Raw genomic sequence first — 13,265 nt, forward strand, 5'->3', positions numbered from 1 at the left:
TTATTTGAAAAAAAAAAAAAGTATGAAACCCTAACCTTAATGCCAAGACATTTACACACTTCTGTGATACATTTCGCAATTTGTGTTTCGAGGGAACCTGCGTTTTACGGGTAGCCTGCACGATTTTGATTTGTGACCGGCAGGTGGCGACACAAGACCATTTTAGGAGTCACGTTCATACACTGCAAAAAAAAAAAAAAGAAACTGTTTTGAGCGTAATCTTTACGGTATGTTTTATGTTACAGTGAGTGAGTGTTGTTAATCCTCTAAAATATGATCGGGAAACCTCGGGGGCTGTTTAGGCTCTCGGTAGGTCGTTAATTACTATTTAAAAATTAAATTAGTATGTTTGCCCTGAAAATTGTTTGAATCTAATCTAATGCGCGCGTATTGTCGTATAGTCGAATAGAAAGATGAGTTGACTGAAATGTGACTGATTTATTTGACATGGCAGCCCGTCACTGTGCTTCTTACAGCGTGTGACGTGCGGGGGGCCGAGCAGGGGACGAGGGTTGCTCTTAAAGTTGAAGTCATCTGAAAGGATGCTCTCACTCGCCCACACACCTTCAGTTGGAAGCCGACGCGGTGCCGGATAGGTCCATCTTCGGGCGCACGGCGACTGGTTTTTGACTCGGATTTACGCGGCAGAGACGCATGGCACCGTCTGTCTGGCAGTTACTACTATGACGCCACCGTTGACTTTGAGTGACTTTTGAGAGCAAATAGGAGAAAAGCTAACGAAAGGAAAGGGGAGACTTATGTTTGGCGTCAGGGGGGCCGCATCCGCAGCCGGTCGTTTCTCCACTCCAACCGGTTCCGTACTTGACTGCTGGGGACGAGCGTCATGGGCTGCAGAGAGGCGCTGGGATGTTGCCTGCTGCTGGCCGTTTCCTGCTGCCTCCTCCCGGCGTGTGGAGGCAACATAACGGTGGCGGTGATGCTGCCGGACAACCACCACAAGTACCCGTGGGCTCTGCCGCGCGTCTTCCCGGCCATCCTCATGGCGCACGAAGATCTCCACGGCAAGCACGGGCTGCTCCTCGGCCGCTCCATCAACATCCTCAACTACAGCACCGAGGACCCAGCGGCGCGTTCGTGCGCCGAGAGCCGAGCCCAGGTGGTGGCCGTGGACGCCAAACTCTATATTCGGCCCGACGCTTTCTTCGGGCCCGGCTGTGTGTATCCGCTCGCCTCCGTGGGGCGCTTCGCGTCCCACTGGAAGCTCCCGCTCATCACCGCCGGAGGACCCGCGTACGGCTTCGATAAGCGCGACGAGTATCGAACCATCGTGCGCAGCGGGCCGTCCACCACCAAGCTGGGGGACTTCACCAATATGCTGCACATGCATTTTAACTGGACGTCCCGCGCCGTGGTCATCTTCCACGACTTGAGGCACGACGACCGGCCGCACTACTTCCTCTCGGAGGGCATCTACCTCAAACTGAAGGAGGAGATGAACATCACGGTGGAGGCCCAGCCCTATGAAGACGACTTCAAGTACTACAAAGAGCTCATCGCCTTCATGAAGGAGCGAGGCAGAAGTAAGCGCTGGTTTCATTTCGATGTTGCAAACTTTCAAACCCATCAAACACAACCACGATTATGTTAATTAGTACAGTACGCGTCAAAACGCCTCAAAATTCAAATAGTCTCGAACACGTTAAGATGTCGAGAAATTTGGGCTATTAGCCCATGGAAATGCACGGCTATGAACTGAAAGCCAATACGGGTCATAAAGCATCGCCCACATCATTTCAAGAAGTGAACATACAACAATCAATTCCATTAATATTTCTTCATGGTGCAGACGATTTAGAAATTAATCTACTCTTGGGAAATTTACTAAATTGTGGGGGAAAAAGATGATGTTTCCAAACTCTTTAATGCTAAACTTATGATTATGGTCCAGGTCAATGTTATTAAAAAAAACAAAAACAAAAAAAAAAACAACGTACGAATGTAGTTTTTCACATACACTTTTCTTGTTACTGAATCTCCAGCATCTGGAGGAATCTATACTGGAAATATAACTATTATTGCATTGATTCTAGGTCTTTATTGCGTCAAGGCACTCGCAATAGAATTTTTTTCATAAAAAGTATATATGTGATCCATTTTTGCAAAATCAGGCTTATTGCTTTCAAATGAAAATTGAGATATTGATAGATCTTAATTATACACTTATACCCTTTAAAATGAAATATAATACATGGAGGTGCAGCTTTTTGAATCTTCTTGTTTTTGAAAAATGAAAGCCCTAGTTTTGAGAAAATTACATTTAACGTTTTGGCACATTCATCTTTCAACTGTGTGCATCGTCTACTAATCCCTTATTTTCATACCCTTCGATTACAAATTGAACCTTTTGGTCGTGGAAAATGAAAGTCGACCTTTTAGGAGGTTGTTTTTGTAGAAATCCCAAAATGGACATATCTGTCAAATTCGTCTTCTCATCAATAACTCAAAACTAATCTCCGCCAAACCTGCTTTTGTAAAAACGCAGCATGTATATACCGAGATAATCTCGTGGCAATGTATTCATGAATTGACAGTGTCAAACGTGTGCTTTAAGTGAAATCAACGCTGATGTACCGGAAAGAAACCATGACTTATTCTGTTGTCTGAATGGCAACCGGTTGACATCTAGGTAGCGCAAATTACCGGTCACCTTTCCTGGCCAGAAAAAACGAAGACATTCATTGGAGAGTCTTGTAAACAGACAGTCATTTTGGACAAACCAAGTGACACAGGATAAAATTCCACCACATACCTGATGAAATGTTAAGTATCCAACTGATCAAACAAGCATTTTGTCTGCATTATGTCTCACCAGCAACCTTTCTAGTCACTTGACAAAAATGTTACACATTTTCTATGACCCGATAGCCAACTAATTAACCTGTTGTATGAAATAGGTTTATTTTACGCAAGGCAGATGAAAAAAGAGTGTTGATGTCTCTTTATTCTGGCGTTATATTACTGGAATGTTTAGGCTGCTGCGACTGGTTTTATTTCAGGGACCACCACCTGAGAGAGACAGTTTGAAATGAAAATCTTTGAACTCTTACTTGGTTTAAAGTGAAAGCACATTGACAGTAGACCTTTAAAAGTTTACAAAGGCATAGTGAGGCTCGACTTTTAGGGAAATCCCCACTCGCAGTTGGATACAAAATTGCAACAATATTATATAAACATTCAGAGTAAGGAAAAAAAAGATCACAGAGAAGCTGACGAATGAACTGTTCTTGAATTAACACCAAAAGTCAACTTTTTGGAGCTTTTTTTTTTTCCAATGTTTATTTCTCACCCTAAACACTCCCAAAGTATTATATTTTTCATTGATGCATTTCTAAGCATTCCTTGCTTATTCTGTGCTCACATCGGCCCCACCCATGCAGATGAAAACAGCTTGAAGTTCGCTTATGACGACAGGAGCGAGACAGGAACAATTGGCAACTCCCCTGCACCACTTTTGCAAGATAAAATACACGCCAATCTTATCCATGTCTTTTTGTTTGGTTTTGCTTCTGGAGCTGAAGAGGAGAAATTTTGCACTGAGTTGGCATAGTAAACAGAGCAACGTTTCATTTATAAGCTACAACATTTTACTGTAGAAATGCGTCAGTAGTAAATAATTCACCCGTGGACGGAGCTAAGGAAAGAAAGGATTCTCTAGTCGGGCATCATATTTGCATTTTGCCATCTATCCTTATATCAGAATGTCCTTATGTGGGAAAAGACAGTACATGTCCTGCGTGAACGTGCAAGGACGTTAAAAAAAATACAGTACATGTATAACAACACAAGCAAAATCTGCAAAAATATATTGTCCAATACCTCTTTATGAATCAAAACTGCAATATTCAGAAATTATACGGTATATGAACACAATACTGGAAAATGTAAAAACATGGCCCAAATATAGTACCGTTTATAAAATACATTACAGTACAGGCTTTACTCTACTTAACTACAGTATTGCATACTGTACTGTATTGTTAATTTTGAGTTTTGTCCGCCTTGGGAAATGAATGAGCCTGTTTCAGTTGCTGTGTTGGTTTCATTTTTGTTTTATGAAAATGTTTGCCTGCGTATCATATACAGTTGTGTTGCTAATTGCAAGTAAGTGTTTCCTTGATCATCGCTGATGTCTGCTGATTCTTGTGCATACAAAAGGATTTTTGATGCCATTTCCATTGCTTCCTCGCTGGACGTTGGCTTTTGATCAGGAGTTGGAACTGGGCACATTATCTTCTCCATCCGTTCTTTTTCTTATGGATGCCATAATCTACAGGCCGTAAATAATAACATTAAAATCTTTTGTGATTTCAGCCAAACTCATAACAATAAAGAGTCACGGCGCCATTTTGGATCCAATGATAGAAGATTGAAAAAGGACCAATGGACGCTTAGTGCGTAGTATAGAGTGGGAACTTCCTGCGTTTGTGCAACTGCAGGCATATTGTACCGCAGTTCCGTTGCAAGGGATCGGTCCTTAATGTACTATGGTCGTAAAAAAAAATGATGTAAATGTTTTTTTTTTTTCCGTTTGAAAGAGGTCCGTAGGTGGGAATTCTTACTGTATATAAAGACGGCTTTAAATTTTAATGTCAGTAAAACGCCTGTTTTTGATCCCGTTATTCATGATGTTGCAGTAGTCTTAATCAGTCGCGAATCTCGTGAAGACTAGCGGTCAGGATGATGGATGGATGTATGTTGCGTGGCCTGCCGCTTGATGTGTAAGATGGCATGGCAACTACATGGTAAGAGCAAACGAGCCATTTCACTTCCTGGTTAGAAAGATCAAAACCATGAAACTCATTTAATAAGAAATTAAATCACCAATGTGCCTAATTTATTTGCACATACTACACTGTGGAAAGTACGTAAATATCATGTTACGGCCACTTTACGTTGAATTAACCAGACATTGGGAGATTGACCTAGGTTCTAAAGAGAGTTGGATATGTGTGTCGAGGTATATGCCGTGTATTCAACCCATGTGCTTCCATTATGTAGAGTAAATGTTGCACTGTCACCAAACTGCGCGTACAAAGAAAAGTGTTGGGTCTCAGGTTCACTCCCGAGTATCCCACCTTTCACCCGAGGTTATTTGGAATAGGCTCCAGCCTCATGATCCTAATTCATTCACTGCCATTGGCAGCCATAGACGTCAAATATTAACACATTTTAACAGAGCTGGCAGTTTATGGGGACAAAGGGTTAGAAAATAAATGGATGGATATTTGTTCTTGTTTTCATAATTGTTATCTGCTCAATATCAGTTTTTATGTGATGGAGCCTCAGGCTTATTTGACTTGAAGGTTATAAACGCAGAAGGAGCGAAAAAGTCATTCGGTATTGCGATATATCCTTCAATCCAAAAGTCCATTCACAAGGACAGCTCAACACACACGGTATAATCAAACCTAAGTGAACCTTCTGTTCTTCATGGAAAGAGGGAATGGTACTGCCTAGTTGGTTATCTTTCCCAAACAGGGCCAAAACCACAAATACAGTCATTGTTTTTAGGTCACGGCTGAGTGATAATAATAAACAGTCTTCGAACTACAAGTCCGTTTTACTTCCAACTTTATATGTAACACAAAAATCGGACTTTTTATTTTTAGTTCCTTTTTTCATTACTATTCCAGCCAAAAATTCAAGCTTATCTGATCAAAATGAATACATAAACCTATGGTGAAATCAACCCAGTCATTACTCAAGTAAAGGTAGATATGCTCCATTTCTTTTTTGAGAATTCTGTTATCAAAGAAAATTTGATTGAAATTACATCCTGTTTAAATTTCAGAGGAGCTTTTGCAGGGTTGTGTGATCTTTGCCAGGAAAAAAAGAATGACAGCATCAGACCAAAATTGTTGTCACTCCAAAGTGTAACTACTACTTTTAAACATTGTGATCACCCACATTTGATTGCATTAATGTTATAGTTTGGTGTGATTGAGAGCAAATTATTGACAACCAACCTGCAGATCCTCAAACAAATTTAACGGGTCTACACTAACACCCCTTTACAGGGGATATCAGGTGACATAATCCCGTTGTCCTAATATATTTTGGTCTGCCGAAATGATTCAAGTGTTAAAAAAAAAAAAAAAAGATGAGGTGATTTAATCGACAGAGCGAATGCTTCCCGAGACTTTTGTACAGTACTGTAGGCCAAAATGACTCCCAGGGCACAGCAACGGGAAATGTGTCTGCCTCTTAATGCAAAGCTTGTTACCATGCTCTGGATTCTGCAAAGCTATACTTAGTGTACATGTGCAACACCAGAAGCATCTTTATTACAGTTCAGAGCTTTGAAGGCTGGGGTCCATCTAAGCTGTTAAGATAATACGCAGGGTTTTTGAAAGGCCGGGTCACAAATCAAGAAGAGGTGAAGAGCGTTTTTTTTCTAACAACTTGCAGAAACGTGTGACTGCAGCTGTTCATTAATCCACATTTCAGTGGTGAGTGAGTGAGTGAGTGAGTGAGTGAGTGAGTGAGTGAGTGAGTGAGTGAGTGAGTGAGTGAGTGAGTGAGTGAGTGAGTGGAATGTATTGGAGGATTTACCCTATGGCAAAAAAATGTCAAATTAAAAACCCGAAAAAGCTAATATGTGGGACTTTCGGAGTATTAAATAGGTGTCATCAATACAGAATGTAGTCTAGATTACAGTAGAGGTGTTAAAATTAACCGACACCTCATCTATATTTTTAATAATGGGTTAATTGTTTAGAGACCTACCATTGTTTTGTATAGATGTTTTGTATGGCTCTCGGCTGCAACTCACCTCATTCAAATGATCATACAATCAGCAAGGTCATTAGAAGCTGGATAATGATCCTGACAATTTGAAACAAATTTGAAAGGGTGTCTTGCAGAAGGGGAGACATATAAAACATCCAGGACACCGGCCCTCGAGGACCAGGGTAATATTATTTCTGTAGTCCTTCATTAAATAGACTGATTATAATTATGTTGAATCAAATTGAAACAAAAAAAAACAACACATTTATTTTTATTTTGGAAAACAATCATCAAGGTTTGTATATTTTCCAAGGTTATGTACCAAACAAGTATGTATGCACCTTCTAGCTGGAGAATATACATTTTTGAATAAAAGGTTGGAAATTAAAATGTGTTCTTAGCATCCAGTTTGTCGATTAATTAACTAATTCAATGTTAAAATGTTGTTGCAGCCCTACACTACATTAATTTACATTAAAGATAAAATGCAAGCATTATATCTTCATAAATGATTTAACCCTTTACTGGGCACAGCGGCTGCTGTCTCAACCATTGATAGTCGAAAGAGGCAAAACGGACAAAACCATCCATAACAGCCATTGGTTAAATCCTAACATACTCTTGAATTTCTCTAAAATTATGAAAATCCTTGCCTCTTTAGGACTTAAAAATAGAAAAACGTGTGCCTAATAACGGCAGTTTTTGCCTGTTTAGACTATTGGCTGAAAACGGCCACTGTGACCAGTTGACCTAAAACTATTTAAATTGAAAAGGTAATTTTTTTTTTTTTTTTTTTTGTATTTTAGCTTCTTGAATCAAACATTGTTTTTTTTTTTTTTCTTTTTTTCTTTTGAGTTGAAGTCAGCGTCATGACTGAATGGACCTTTTCATTTTTTTTTTTTACCCTATACCCCATCCATGCTACCACTACTTTTACTCCTTAGCATGTTCAGTAATATTTAATTGTATTTTAATTATTATCAATATTATTAATAGTATTCATGAATTGTGGATCGCTGAATCCCGGTGAATGGATCATAATGCTCCTGGTAGCATGAAAACATCCATGTTGCATTTTTTTCAAACGTGTCAATCGCTTGTGCATATACAAATAACTGCAAGGACGGTGTCCAATGCTAATTAAAGAAAAAGCCCTTCTCTGTTTAATTACGTTTCTCCTGGAGTGAGCCAGAGGTCATTGAAACCAATAGTTCAGTCAAGGTATTTACTCAGTTTTATCCCAGCAGATAACCCCGGGGCTATCAGCTCTGCCAACTGGGTTTAGATGACGAGAGGCTGGGACTGTGGAGACGAGCGCTAACTATTGTGATGACTCATGTCATTTGAGCTTTTACAGCTGACAAAGTGATTGTGTGCACTTTCTCAGTCAAACTCATATCCACCACTTTAGTTTCTCTAAATTCTTTCTTGTAGTTCCTGGCAGATGGAGATGTGGGAAGTACATTTACTGTGGTCAGGGGAATTGGTACCATACTATTTTCCATTATTAGAACGAAACATATTTTTTAAAAATACTTCTAGCTGCTAGGTTAAGGTTGGAGTCCCCCACTCACTCATTCTCGCTGTTGAATCAACAGAGGTCACAGATGTTAGATGAGCTTTGCTCACAATCGCTGCTTTGGTTCTTACAAATGTGTTTGATGGTGTTGAGGTCAGGGTTCGATGGGTTGACTCAAGTTCTCCCACACCAAACTCATCCAAGCATGTCTTTATGGACCTTACCTTGTGGACTGGGGGTTTAGTCATTTTTGAACAGGAAGGGTCCTTCCATTTTCTCTTCTATTCCAAACAGCTAAAAAGTTAAAAACTCTTAAAATCTTTATTATCGTGCTGAGCAAGTCTCATTTACCACTTTAGAGCGTTTGGCAAACTGTGTTGGGACTCGCCGGGCATTAAATAAATTCAGTTCTCACTGTAGTTTTTGGGCAGACAGCTCCTCTGCCTGCAATTCATCCTCTAGCGCAAACCCTGAGTGTGTGCCTGAGCACGCTGCTCACTTTTCACTGCCACATTGGCTCCACTGGCTTATACGCGGACATTTCTTGCAGACATACACATAATTACAATAGTGGCCACACAGATAGACCCTCAGAAAAAAGCAAAAAACAATAAAGGATATCACAAGTTTGGGGATCATTTCCAATCAAAAAAGAGTGACCAAAAAAAAAAATATTTTCAATTACTGCGAAGTGGACTTGCAACTGTTACTGCAATTAAACAAAGAACACCCATATGAAAACCCATCTGATGTTTTGGTGCACTACCAAGCAGCTGAATCGCTGCTCTTTTTTGTGGGCTTAATAACACATAAACATTTAGTACTAAGTTGGCAAAATATCCGCACACGGAGCTGTGACTGTCACTTCCCATTTCCATCCGCTTGGCCATAGTTGGGGATGACAGCGGGCCCTCGGAGTAACCGCCCTCAGACGTCGACCTAGAATGGAGCTCGTTGCTGACCAAACATGATAACAAGAAACCAGAGTTTACACTCGAAATTCCAATTTATTGCAACTTTTAACATCTTCTCAACGCTCTGTTTTGTCCTCACCATACTCATTCCTGAGTTTCATTTAGAGACTGCTGCCTTGAGATATAACAACATTTTGGATAAGACAATCGTTCCGACAATCGGCTCATGGGCACGCCTACAAAATACAAGATTGACTGGTGTGATATCGACCAATGAAGGCAGGAGTTGTAATCCACTCCTTCTCTCATTGGCCTCAAAATAAACAAATAGATAAAATGTCATAAAATATATATTTTGGAGTGGTGGCCCTTGGGGATCGATTACTCGAATATTTGATATAATAATCAATAGGATAACTGGTTTTGAAAAGACTCGATAGTGACAGCCCTCCTTATAGACACTATATTAGGACATGCAGTATTTATGACATATTAACGGTATTGCATTTGTTTAGTAAACACTACTTCAATGGCAGTCAATTTCAACCTTTTCATTGAATTATTCAGAGAAACATGAATAAAAATGTGTATTGGTGTCTTCATAGTAAAAAATGAGAAAATACAGAAATGTGATCTTGAAGAGTGAGAAGTGGAACAAGTTGACCAAACAACTTGAATGTGCATTTGTGAGCAAGCCTGTCTACATTAGGCTGCCACAACACACAAGGCCGTTTTGCCCCCGACTGTTGGGGCATTTATTTTGGGTGCGATCCAGGAGACAGCAGAACTACTTGGCATAGTTAAACCATGATGGAACAGATGAGAGTTGGGGTCCAACGTTAGTCTAACCAATGAGGAAATGTCTGCTAAGTGGCCTCTGAGCTGTGAGCCTTCACTCCAGCATCTGTCTGGAATGAAAATAATGGTGCTTATATATTTTTGTGGCGTAAAAGCATTCAAGTGTAGGTGGCAGGGTGAAAGTTCATTGTAAACAGACAGGCCTTAAGGTTGATTCCTGTAAAAGCAGACAATGAGGCCTAGGTTTGTTTTTGACTACGCCTATGAATGTTTACCTGCTAAAGTAAGACACTGGATAAACCTTTCAATTAGGTTACAGAGCAAGCATGATCTTTTTCTACATTCCATGTTTACATCACTTTTTTGGTAAAGTTCATATGCCAAGGGGCAAACACCATGGATTGCATCCCAAAGAAAAAAAATCTCTTACATTGATTTGGAAAGTACGAGAGAGCGAGCGAGCGAGAGAGAGAGAGAGAGAGAGAGAGAGAGAGAGAGAGAGAGAGAGAGAGAGAGAGAGAGAATTTTACAATGCAGTACAATTGACAGATAGCATTGACAAACTGCTTCAGGTAATTGAAACACAACTATACAATTTTACTGTAACGTTCAAAATCAAATTTGTCAACCAATTGCCACCCCTCACTTTCACTGGTGGAAAGCCAGCAAGCAAAGTGAGGCAGTAATGTACCGTACTTTCCGCACTATAAGGCGCGCCTAAAAGCCTTAATTTTTTTTTTAAAGCTTGATGGTGCGCCTTATAATCAGGTAGGCCTTATATATGGATCAATATTGAGATTGGGATACGTAGATGGGGAATGAAGTGATAAAGTAAGCTTTACCTGTTTCTTTTGTGTGTTTACATTTGAACAAGGTTGGTCATATTGACATTGAGTTATTATGCTATTGAGAGTTTAGAGTTATTATTTGAGTTAATATTGTTATTACTTTGAGTAATACTATATTTTGATTGAAAATGTTTTAAAATATGTCATTAATTGTGGGTGCGCCTTATATATGGAAAACGTTTTAAAATATGTCATTAATTGAGGGTGCGCCTTATTATCCGGTGCGCCTTATCGTGCGGAAAATACGGTACTTAACATGCCTGCATATTTTAACACCAACATATTTATGCAAAAATTGATGGATAATTTTCAACATAACACCAACAAAATACTGCAGAGTTAAATAGCAGTTCAAACTCAAAATCAAATCTTCGATAATATCTTCTTCTGTCTCCCAATGTTTAATTGCTAGATTATTTTAGTGAACATATAAACACAGTGCAGGTAATTCATACATACAATCATAAATATTTAAATACAATCATATATACCTTGGATCAAATTAACACATTACAATCTTTAATACACAATCTTTTTCAATCTAGACATATTTGTAAATATTTTTAATGATTTCTTTTTAAAACTCTTTTTCGAGTTCAGCCATTGATTCACATTTTTTCAGTTCTATTTCATGGTCGTAAAATAGCTTCAGTAAAATAGCTACAGTCAAATAACTTCTTTTGTTGTTGGTTTTCCCCCCACTGCAGTTGTGTACATATGTGGCCCCCTGGACACTTTCCTCAACATCATGAAACTCTTCCACTCTGAGATTGTGGACCCAGAAAACTACGCCATTTTTTATCTGGATGTTTTTGCAGAGAGCTTGACAGAGCACAAACCATGGCAGAACTCAGATTTTCATTGGGATGATGCCATCAAGGTCTTTAAGGTACGCTGAACACAAAACAAATGCACACATACTGACATTCGTCCATTTTCCATTTCAATTTTTTTTACAGACAATAAATTACCTTTTACCCTCGAAATGGGCTAAATAAGTTTTGAATTCCTTTATCCAAGACCTCCAGTTACTCCTGAGGCTGTGTCGTTTGGGTAAAGGGAAGATAGTGTCAAAGTGCTTCAAGTACCTCAAAAGCATTATACAAATGAAAGTCCATCATACTCAAGTTTATTTTCAGTTGTATAGCATATTTCACAAAATTTTTCACTTGGTACTTAGTAAGTATTTGTTTGTTAATTGTTTTTTTAAATACCTCATTTTGTTTTGAGTTATTAAACTGAAAAGCAAACATCATAAGGTTAAGCGGGTCAGGTAATAAAGGAACAAGATTGCAATTGGTTTCCTCCAGCCATTTTAGTTGAAATAACTCATCAGGTTATAGTGTACCCAGAGAAAAATTACGCAAGCACAGGGAGAACATCTCTCATGGTACTTCAATTCAAGGCCAGTATAATGGTCATCTGTATTTTTCTCATCAGAGTTGGAGAGTAACAATATCAAAGCTATTTTATGAGTTTTATTTGATGACAGGTAAAGCTTAATGGATTTTTTTTTTTGAGGATTCAGAGTAAGGCTTTGTCATTGCGTTGGGGTTAGGGTTGGGTTCATGACTCTTCAATAAATCTACTTAAACCCACATCATCATCACAGAGCTTGTTTATTTAGTCATTAAATAATTGGCAGCAACCTGTTTCGGGGAAATTGACCCACTTGTTTATGGAGGGGTAAACTTCAGTATGGCATAAAAAAAAAAAAAAAATATATATATATATATATATATATATATATATATATATATATATATATATATATATATATATATATATATATATATATATATATAAACACACACATATACATTTTTTGTTGAATTGAATACATTGGTGAATAAAAAGGGCACTTAAGGTCGGCATGATTTTTTTTGTTCTGTTTTCGCAAGGATTTGCAAGGCGATTTCTTACTTTCCTAAAAGGACTCCAAAAGATTTGAGAACCCCTGGTCTAATTAATTGCAATAAAAACATAAATTGTGCTAAAATGTTAGTACTATAGCAATTAAAAAACACATGGTGACAGCGCTTTGAGCAGACTGGTGAGATAAATGAGTAAGTAAAGGCACTCGAGAGTTGCCATGGCAATTGGCATAGAAAATGCTATTCTGCTTGAATAGCAGTGTAAGCACTGTAAAATAATTGTGTTGCTTTTGAACATATCTTTACATAAAATGTTTTGACCAATATGCTGTTATGTGTTTCAGTTATGATTATACTCTTTTTTTTTTTTTTTCCCATGTCCTTTCAGTCTGTTTTCATTATAACATACCGACCTCCTGATAATCCCGAGTACAAGGACTTTCAGAGGCGACTTCATGCAAGAGCACAACAGGATTTTGGTGTGCATTTGAAACCGTCACTGGTATGTTAAATTATTTGTAAATAATTTTGGAGTTATTGTCAAGTGATGCGAACATAATGT

The 13,265-nt window shown here is 38.7% G+C and overlaps 1 protein-coding gene across 1 annotated transcript in view; it reads left to right on the plus strand.

Annotated features, from left to right (window-relative positions):
• The first annotated feature begins 547 nt into the window (after positions 1–547).
• The window catches only part of npr2 (natriuretic peptide receptor 2), a 65,259-nt gene continuing 52,541 nt past the window's right edge, over positions 548–13,265 (plus strand). The window contains exons 1-3 of the mRNA XM_088435189.1: positions 548–1,541; positions 11,537–11,718; positions 13,092–13,205. Of these exons, the coding sequence (XP_088291315.1) occupies positions 845–1,541; positions 11,537–11,718; positions 13,092–13,205 (993 nt within the window). The 5' untranslated portion in view covers positions 548–844. The remainder of the gene's footprint in view (positions 1,542–11,536; positions 11,719–13,091; positions 13,206–13,265) is intronic.

The sequence above is a fragment of the Hippichthys cyanospilos genome, chromosome 15 (genome assembly GCF_059441005.1).
Source record: "Hippichthys cyanospilos isolate Australia breed blue-spotted pipefish chromosome 15, RoL_Hcya_1.0, whole genome shotgun sequence".
Taxonomy (NCBI): Eukaryota; Metazoa; Chordata; class Actinopteri; order Syngnathiformes; family Syngnathidae; genus Hippichthys; species Hippichthys cyanospilos.